This window comes from Otolemur garnettii, unplaced genomic scaffold (genome assembly GCF_000181295.1).
Source record: "Otolemur garnettii isolate 467f Iridium unplaced genomic scaffold, OtoGar3 scaffold00096, whole genome shotgun sequence".
In the NCBI taxonomy this organism is placed as follows: domain Eukaryota; kingdom Metazoa; phylum Chordata; class Mammalia; order Primates; family Galagidae; genus Otolemur; species Otolemur garnettii.
The window spans coordinates 6,753,852-6,763,131 of record NW_003852491.1 but is presented as its reverse complement, the minus strand read 5'-3'; the positions used below and the strand labels follow the sequence as shown (position 1 = coordinate 6,763,131).

Genomic DNA, 9,280 nt, shown 5'->3' with positions numbered 1-9,280 from the left:
AGTTCTGGCCTTCAGCAAGATTGCCCTACCAAGCTCCTCTTCTTTGTAAATTCTGAGGCAGCCACTCTTATCGTTTTGTCATCAGTGTCATCCCCAAAGATAAACCTCCTCTCTTCTGATTCTGGTGGTCCCAGGTCTCAGCACTTTCTCCTCTCGCCCCAGAGCATGCAGTCACGATGGTTCTGGGCTATGACATCACAGAGCCCCCATACCCATATAGGAGTGGAAGGGCCATGAGGCTGTGGCAGTGGGCGTTGGCATGGATGTGGCTGACTGGGCTGTGGGCAGTAGAAACAGGTGGGGTACTGTGTTGGTAGCAGTGGGAAGGAAGAAGGCTCTGGGGGTAAGGGGAGATGCCCCCTTAAGGAGTGGGAAGACAACCCTGGGCCTTTCTCTCCACCCTTCTCTCCCATCTTCCCCATCTGTCCTCTCCACACCCCATCTCTACCATGGGTCCTCTTAGGAAGAGCACTGCTGAACTTGGGAACAAATTCAAGCCCTTTGGGAGCCATAATAAGGCAGTGTGGCCTAATAAGGCCTTGAGTCAGCCTCAGCCTCTTGGGGTATGGGCAGGAGTCTGTTTGACTGTTGTCATAGACTTTTGCTGTGGGTCCTAGCGCCCAGCCCAAAGAGCACCAAGGCTTTAGCCCCAGGCATGGAGTCTCCCGTCTTCATAGACAGACCTGACTTCTTTGATTATCCAGACTCGGACCAAGCCAGACTCCTGGCTGTGGCCCAATTCATTGGAGAGAGACCCGTCATCTTCACTCGCTCAGGTGTGAACCAGGGTCTGGGGGTGAACTACCCCTCTCTTCCACTGGAGATGAGTCAAGGATTCCCGTTCTCCTTCCTTGCCAAGCAGGTTCCGACTTGGGGCTCTTCCATCGCATTCTGGTGGGTGCTCTGGTGGTGGCCTTTTTCTTCCTCCTCTTCCAGTTCTGCACCCATGTGTAAGGCCTGCCCCCTGCCCCAATCTACCCACCTTCACCTTCCTCAGGAGAGGCTGAAGAACCCCAATCCAGGGGGTCAGTGTGTGACGTCCCATCTCTAACCTCCATACCCCACAGGAGCTTCCAGAAAGGGGCCTGAAGAGTGGACAAGGCCCCTGGACTCAACCCAGATGCCCAAATCCTCCTTCCTCTCCTGCTGATGAATAAAAGTCCTTGCTCCCTCCCTCCTCCGTGGCTGATCTGTGACCTCTCTCACAGATGTCCATGCTTTCACTGGCTGCACTCCCACCTCCCCCCTTCCCCACCCCAAAAGAACCTGGCAAAGAGGGTCTGGGTAGCGTTCACGCAGATCGTCTTTATTAGCAGTCTGTAAGCACCTCCCAGGGTCCCCCGACCCTAGACTGGAGGAAGCCTTGAGAGGTCTGTAGCACCAGGGACATGCCAGGGCCCGAGGGCAAGATGTGCAGCCTAAGGGGAAGGGACCGGGCACCCCTCACTGCTCCAGGGTTGCTCAGCACTAGGAAGGCTTGGGGTTTAGCAGCGCCTCCCTCCCCCCACCCAACAGCCTAGTCTGAATTTAGGCAAATAAATAAATAAGATTCCTCAGGATGGCCTGCCCCCAAGAGGAGCTCTGGGGGCACCAGCCCCTGGTGATGCCGTGGTGGGGGGTAGTATGGGTGTCTTCTCCCCACCAGATGACAGGGAGCCCAGGGGGGTTGCAGCGGAGGGGTGGGATGTCCTTGGTAGCAGGGCCTCCCTATGTCCTGACTCCTGGTCCCCTTGAGTTCTAGTTCTTGTCTCCCCACAAGCCCTCCATCCCTCAATGGGTGGAGGGGATGGCCAGTTCCCTTCTCCTGCAAGTAGTGTGCAGGAAGGGGTTGCTAGCCCTGGCTTGGGCACCGTGGGGAAACAAGGTCCCCCCCTCCCTGCCCTTCAGGGCCCCTCTCTCTTCTGGTCCATCTGTGTCTTGGGGCTGTTGGGCAAAAGCCCCTGTCTGCCACCCCCACCCATCAGCCCCACAGCCTTGTCCCTGTGGAGGTGGAGCAGGAAGGGGAAGGGCCCCAGTCCCCCTCAGTCCTGGGTCTGGCAGGGAGAGGGTGGCGGGGAGCGGGGCCGGAAGAGACGGCAGGCCCCACGGCAGATGAGGAAGAACCAGTAGAGCTGGGGGGCCAGGAGCAGTGCAGCGCCCAGGTTGACGTGGGCCGGGATGGCCAAGGGCACAGCCAGCAGGGGCAGGCCAGCGTGCCGCCCGTAGGCCCAGTACAGGTAGGGGAAGAGCAGCACCCGGCAGCACAGGAAGCTGAGCAGCATCAGGGCCCCGTTGACCTTGTGCAGCAGAGTGTGCTGCTGCTTGTACTGCGGACACACACGGAGGGTGGCCGGAGCGCTCTGCCATGTGCCCCACTCAACACCCACCCACCTCCCCTCCACCCCAGCCTGCAGCTCCCCCCACAGGTGCCTGCCCTTCCTGTACCCTCTCTCAGGCTCTACACCCCTAGGCACCCTCTCACCTGGATCAGGATCTTGCCAAGGCAGACAAAGGGGGTGCTGACCTCTGCCATCAACATGCAGCCCAGAAAGAAATCTCCCTTGCCCTGTCGCCACACCTGAGCAGAAAAGGAGAAAGGTAAGGGGCTGGTCCTCATCCGGGTCTCCTTTCTCTCTCTCACTTTTGGAGATGCTTAACTCTGGACTTCTGAGCATGTGGGCATAGTAGCAAAGTTGGGTGCGTTACTTCCAACAGCCCTTCAGGTAAGACTGTGTTCCCTACATCACAAGTGAGGAAACTGAGGCTCGGGGACATGAGACAACACATCCAAAGCACCACAGCTGGGCATGGCACAGATACTTGTGCTCAGCAAACCCCCACCTCCCGTCAATAGTTTTCCCTGGGGCTCTCCCAGGCCGACCCAGCTACCGGTATGCAGACACACGGCTCCCCAGGCTCCCTAGGGACTCACCACGGAGAGTGGGAAGCACACAAGCACCATAACAGCATGATGGAGCACCATGAGGAACTCCTTGTGTAGGTACCCACGCGCCACAGCCCAGGTGCTGCTTGGAGCTCTGGCTCCTCCGTCATCCCCTCCGTGCCCTTTGACCTGGTGCTTGTGCCAGTGACAGAGGAACATGGCATAGATGTCATAGATGAAGTAGGGCACAGCAAATTGAGTGTAGGCAGAGGAAAGCCAGTGTCTGTTGGATAGAAAGAGAAAAAAGAGGGAGAGAGAGAGGGAGGAATCAGGAGGAGAGGGGATGGACGGTGTGACTCAGGGCTTAAGTGATCTTTACAGCAACCCTGAGAAAGAAGCAGAGTCTCCAGTTACAGATGATGGAACCAAAGGGTAAAGGGTGAGAAACTCACCTCTGGTCACACAGTCCCACAGCTAGTTAGTGATGGTGCTGGGATTCGAGCCCAGTGGGTCTTGGAACCCTCCCATGTTCCTCCCTCCCTTTCTGCAATTTGATGGAAGAAGGGGGAAGAGAGCAGAAGACCCCCGCAGACCAAAGAGCAGAGACAGGCTGAGAAAACGAATGATCTCAGGCAAGCTATGGGGACGGCTGAGGTTAGAAGAGGTGAGACTGGTGAGAAGAGGTCATGTTAGTGACCACCAGCTGCCTGCTCACTACGCACAGGTGCTAGTCTAATGTGCTGAATGCTGACACACGAAAACTTATTTACTTCTCACAAAACCCTATGAAAGGTAGGGGTTCATCCTCCCCATTGTACAGATGAGGAAACTGAGTCACAGGCAAGGTAAGCTGGCCAAGGAATAAACATGGGAACTCTGGCTCCACAGCCCTTGCTTCAGTTGTGCTGTCCCTAGAAGATTCCCGAGGTGTCAGACTAGGGCCTGTTGGCAGGTTAGACGTGGTGTCAGGGCTGCTCATTCTGCCTGAGTGGGACCCAATCTCTTGTTTCTGCAGGTACAGCCAAGCATTAAGGAGAAAACGCTGAGCGAAAGGAGCCAAGAACAGAGAAAGTTGTCTGTACTTTGAGAGTAAACAAAAATGAGAAGTGCATGAATATGCAACATTGAGTTTTTCTTCTTGAGTCAGCACATTGGCACTTGCTCTTAAATCCTCCAGTCCTGAGATAAGTCTGAGGTGGGGATGGGAGGTCAGGATGGCAGGCCCAGGGGAGCTTACCCAACTAGGAGGAGAGATGAAAGCAAAGTCAGCCAGAAGCTACACACAAGGAGAGCTCCCAGGAACCCAGGGTGCTATGAGGGGCAGAGGAGAAGCTGGGGTGGGGGCCAGCAGGGGGCAAGTGGAAGCAGCTGGCAAGCCCTGAGCTGGCCACCCAAGAGGGGAGAGGCAGCACACTCTCTAGCAGGAACAATCAGGGAACAGGGAACCCCAGACCCATGGTCCAGCAAGTGCTGGAACTGTAGCCTGGAGGCAGGGAGTGGAGAGGGGAGAGACAGCTGGTTAGAAACAAAGGGCAGGAAAATAGGGAGAGAGTGGAAAAGGGTCCAAATGGCCCATTAGAGAAGTTGTAGCAGGGAGTGGCCCAGAGAGCTGGCTCCACACACGAAATAGGGGAGGGGATAGCTGGGCCATGTGGGAAGATCAGAGTGGCTGCCAGGCCTGGCTGCGAGGTGGAGGGTTCAATCCCATCCCCACCCTCTCAGCAATTAGGTGCTCAGAAGTAGGAACAGCTGTTGCCCCTGGATTAACCTTGATCCTCCTCACCTACCTGAGGATTAAAGGGGGGAGGGACAAGAACTGACCTGGGGAGGAGGGGAATGCAAGAGCTGAAAGGTGATTCTGGTGTGGCTCAGGGAGGAATTGTGGGAGCCTAAGCTCATCTTGGCCAGGTCAGGGAGGGGCAGAAAGAGGCACAAGGAAGCCAAGTCACCAGCAGGATCTGACGAAGTTAAGCCATCCACTATAGAGGAGGAGGAAGTACCAAGGACTGTCCTAGACGTCTGCCACATATCAACTCAACTCCTCCTCACAGCAGCCCTTCCAGGAAGGGATGCTGTCTTATGCTGTAGTAGAGGGGACTCATCTGCAGCAAAGAGGGGATGGACCTCCAGGTCAGGTCCCCTGGACGATGTCACCTGGGGCTTAGTGGCCACCAGAGAAGGGAAGCAGGGTCAGAAGTTAAGAGCGAGCCTTGCCAGCACTCATAAACCACTAGCAGCAGCCTGTGGGTCAACCAGAGCAGGCCATCAGCACCACGGACAGGGCCCCTCTCCTCCTCCTCCTCCTCCTGCCCTGTCTCTCAGGCCCGGGCCATTTTGGCAAGCCCCAGGCATTGCAGCACCTGCTGTGCCAAATTTTGGCCTCTCTTCTTTCTTCTCCCCTCCCCCACTGCCTGGCCATTAGTGGCCCTGTATGGGTCATCTCTCTCCTCTCTTCTCCCTGGAGCACAGAGCTAGGGCTGGACACCTGGATCTCTGGGAGGAGGTGAGGGGTGAGCCTGGCATGAGGACTGGGCTTCCGAGCTGGGTGCCCATAGGAAGTTGGGTCTGACTCCTGGGTGTAAGAGAAGGAGGAGGCAGCATTGGAAAAGATGAGAACCACGACAACCCAGCAGGCAGGGGAAGACGACTAGGGAGGAGGATTCTCTTTGATCTTCACCCCTTCTCCCCCTCCTCTGACCTTTAAGGACAGGACGGGATAAATTTATCCCTGGGTGTTGAGTTGCAGCTATTGAAGTTAACTTGCTCAAGTCCAAGTTAAGGACTTGGGGACCACTGACAGAGTTCCCTGCTAGATGCGGGCTAATCTGGGGTCACACATACACACAGACTGCTGGGACCTGGGCAGAGGTGGTCTCATGACACTTACTGGTCATCAATGATGTGCTTGCAGGAGGTGGAGACGATGTAGCCGGCTGTGGAGGCCATGATGGCTTGGACAGAGGACACTAGCCTAGGGAGAAAGAGGGGGAGTGGTAGAGGAAAGAGGTGTGTGCCTTGATTTCCCTCATTGCTAGTCCAGTGACTGTACTTTAGATGTGGTCACTTCTCGGGGCCAGCCCTTTCCCCTTTACCTAAGGCTGGGCTTGCTCAGGCTCACCCACCATCGCCACCTCACAGCTCCGAGAGCTGGGCAGCTCTGACAGCTGGGCAGCTCCCCAGTTCACCCTATTCCTTGCCATCTTCTTCCTTCCCTCTGTTTATGGATACTGAGTAGTCTTCCACTCAGGAGGACACCAGGGAGGTCATCCTGAGGTGAGACAGTGCTGCAAATGTGCTGCTGACAAGGCCTGGGGCTAAAGGGGACACCAAGGAGGCCAGGGGAGCCCTGTGCCTGTTCACGCTCCATTCACCTGCCCAGTCATCATGCCCTCATCACTCTGGCCCTTGGGTGACCCCAAGTTCCCCCTAGACACTTTCCCATACTCTCCTTGACTGCTGCCAGTACCCCCTCCCCAACTCTAGCCCTTGTTCCAAGATTGTAGAGTTCTACCATTCACTCCTCTGTTCCTTGTCCCCCCAAACACTCATCCCGAACAACATATGGCTCTCTGTCCCTTGCCTTGGTCCCTAATATCTTATAGAAATGTTTTAGTCATAGGCTGGCCCTATTTTGGAGGGTGGAACAGTGAATGGGGAAAGGAGGGAACAGCAGTCTGAATACTAGTAGACCAGATGGCTGGGCTGGACGAGGTCTTCTGGGACAGTGAGTAAGGTATGAGGAGGGAAGGACACTTGGAGGCAAAGCCCACTGACCACTTCAGGGATTCCCACTCCCCACAGGCCAAGGTCCAGGGAAGTGCTGGGGTCCCTTCTGTCCCCTGAGAAGCCTGAGAAGGGGAGAAGGTTTAAGGGAAAGGGAAGCAGTTTACCTGGCAGAGACAATGACCGCGTCGGCCTCCTCCCAGTGCAGCTGGGGCAGCCGCTGGAGCGTGTTCTTGGACAGGAGGAAGAGTCCGGGGAACACCACCCCCCCAGCCACCATTGGGGTCAGCATAGTGGCCGTGAAGGGACAGGGAGGCTGAGCAGAAGGGGGTTAGAGGTAGGGAAGGGACACCAAAACAGAAAAGGAGAGGGAACAAGAGAGGAAGGGGCACAAAGGGGACAGGGTGGGGACAGGATGGGGCAAGGGAGCCTGAGCCAGGGAAGAAGAAGGGGAGTTGGTGAGACTGAGGAAGCAGGGAGGGGGCGGCTGGGCTGAGACTGGGACAGAGAGGGCAGGAGAGAGGGAGCAGGAGCAAGCCAGCGAGAGGGCTGGGAAGAGCTGAGGAGGGGAAGACTTGGTGAGGGACAGAGAGGAAGAGGGGACAGGAGGAGGATGCAGATGGGGGAGGGGAGAGAGGACTGGCCAGGTGGGGAGGGGTGGCTTACGTGGAGAAGCTGGGAGGGCCCGAGAGGCGGGGTGGGGGGACCGTGGTGCCAGCCCTGAAGGAGGGAGGGAGGCCGGTGGGGAAGGAGGGAGTGGGGGAGCAGCAGGGTGAGTGGTCAGCGGTCAACCCCGCTCTCCCGCCTCCTCTGCTGCCTCTGGCTGCCGCCACGGTCCTGGCTGCCCAGCATGGGCGCAGCACATGGCATTATAGAGAGTTCATGCCCAGCCCCCTACCCCCTCTGTAGGGAGGGGGAGGGGGAGGGGAGGCCACCAGCTTGGGGAGGGGGAGGGTGGGGAAATGATGGCACCGACCAGACACCGAGAAACCGGACCTGCAGCAGCGTCTCCCCATGCAGCTCTGAGCCACAGCCGTGGCTGCGACAGAGATGGGGGGAGCTGAGAAAGAGGGAGGGGGGAGGCCCTTAAAGAGACAGCAGCTGCAGCACAGGGGCTGCTGGGGACAAGGATGGGGGAGGAACAGCTCTTTTCCTGGGGAGGAAGCGGGCCCAGGACACCTTGGCCAGCTGAGGGGGCTCTGAGCCCCCAGATGGGCCTGACCCCATCTCCCATCAGCACTTTGCTGATGCCTGGCACTCCCTCCTCTGCCCATGCTTCCCAACAGGCACCCTCAGTGGCCTGCCCGGGGTCCAGCTTTGGGCACCCACTCAGGCAGAAGAGAGGATTCCCCAGGAGAGGGGGTGGGAGAGAAGGGTGCGTCTGCTCTCTCAGAAGGAAGAGCTGATGGAGTGGATGAGCACTAGAACCTCAACACAGCATCTTCCACACTGAGCCCCCCACACCCCAATGACAGAAGGGAAACCATCCATAAGGCACCTTCTGTGAGCCCCTGATTCTGCTGCAGCATTGTCCCACGCCCTCATGGAATTACTGGAACAGCACTGAGGTGGCTACACTTGTCCCCTCCTATAGGCCAAGCAATGTTCCTGAGGCTTTAAGTGACTGCCCAAGGTCACATAGTTAAGAAGTGGCAGAACCCTCCTCTCTTGGGCATCAGAGTGGCATGGCAGGGCATGGTGTGAGGAAGGTGAGAGACCTGTCTATCAGACGCCCACCTGGAGCCCAAGGGTGCCCGGGGTCTGGCCCCTCTTGACCTCCCTTGAACACCCACCAGTCTCTTTTCCTTCAGTTTTCTTGTGTTCCTGTCTCCTCTTCCCCTGAGACTTCAAAGAACAGCTAGTGTCAGAGTGCGAGAGGTCTGCAGGACTGGCTGGCTCAAGCCCTTTATTCCAGTATAGGGACAGGGAGGCAAGGCCATCTGGGGGCAGAGGCCCAGCAGGAGACAGATCTACTGCTTTTCTGTGCTGCCTCCTGGGATTCTGCCTTCCTGTCCTGATCCCAACTGTCCTTCAGACTTCTGTACGACATGGGGCCTGCTACCCAAATTTCACTCTGGTGAAGGGTGACTCAGGAGGGTCGCTTGAGCCAGGCTTGCCCTGAGGTTTGCCTCAGTAACCAACCCTCCAGCTTTCCCTACCCTGCCCAAGCCCACCCTACCGCTCCCATACAGAGGCAGGGTCGGGATGAGCGGTTCTGTGCTTCCCTCTAGTGGCGAGCTGTAGGAACGCCCCCGAGAAGTCTCGTCTTAGGCAGGAGTGACAAGCGATTTTAGAGACAGCAGTAGACCTAAGCTGACCTCAGACCTTCACGTAAAAGGGGGAAAAAAAGAGATCCAGCTTCCTGAGTTTTTTCTACATTCTGGACACCGTGAGAGGGGATTTGCGTTGATTCCTACTTAATCTTCCCAACTGATGGTATACCTATTTTACAGAAGAAGATTGAGAAGTTGAAAAGAAAAAACAAGAACTTCCCAAGGTAACACCACTATGAAAGTTGGTAAACTGGATTTCAAACCCATGGTGGCATAACTAGAAAACCACACATGAGCAAAATCATAAAAAATTACTGAGTTGGGGCTCAGCGCCTATAGCTCAACCGGCTAAGGCGCCAGCCACGTACACCTAAGGTGGCGGGTTCGAATCCCCAGCCCGGACCCGCCAAACAACAATGAC

The 9,280-nt window shown here is 56.8% G+C and overlaps 2 protein-coding genes across 2 annotated transcripts; one reads left to right on the top strand and one right to left on the bottom strand.

Annotated features, from left to right (window-relative positions):
* Positions 1-233: 233 nt before the first annotated feature.
* Positions 234-1,089, top strand: CUNH16orf92 (chromosome unknown C16orf92 homolog). Its single transcript, XM_003795785.1, has 4 exons — positions 234-297; positions 618-776; positions 863-950; positions 1,068-1,089. Exons 1-4 carry the CDS (start codon positions 234-236, stop codon positions 1,087-1,089), a joined length of 333 nt encoding a protein of 110 aa, XP_003795833.1.
* A 932-nt stretch (positions 1,090-2,021) lies between these two features.
* On the bottom strand, positions 2,022-6,878 carry FAM57B (family with sequence similarity 57 member B). The gene is made up of 5 exons (XM_003795783.2): positions 6,754-6,878; positions 5,751-5,834; positions 2,912-3,146; positions 2,462-2,557; positions 2,022-2,306 (listed from the first exon to the last, which is right to left on the bottom strand). Exons 1-5 carry the CDS (start codon positions 6,876-6,878, stop codon positions 2,022-2,024), a joined length of 825 nt encoding a protein of 274 aa, XP_003795831.1.
* Between the last annotated feature and the right edge of the window lie 2,402 nt (positions 6,879-9,280).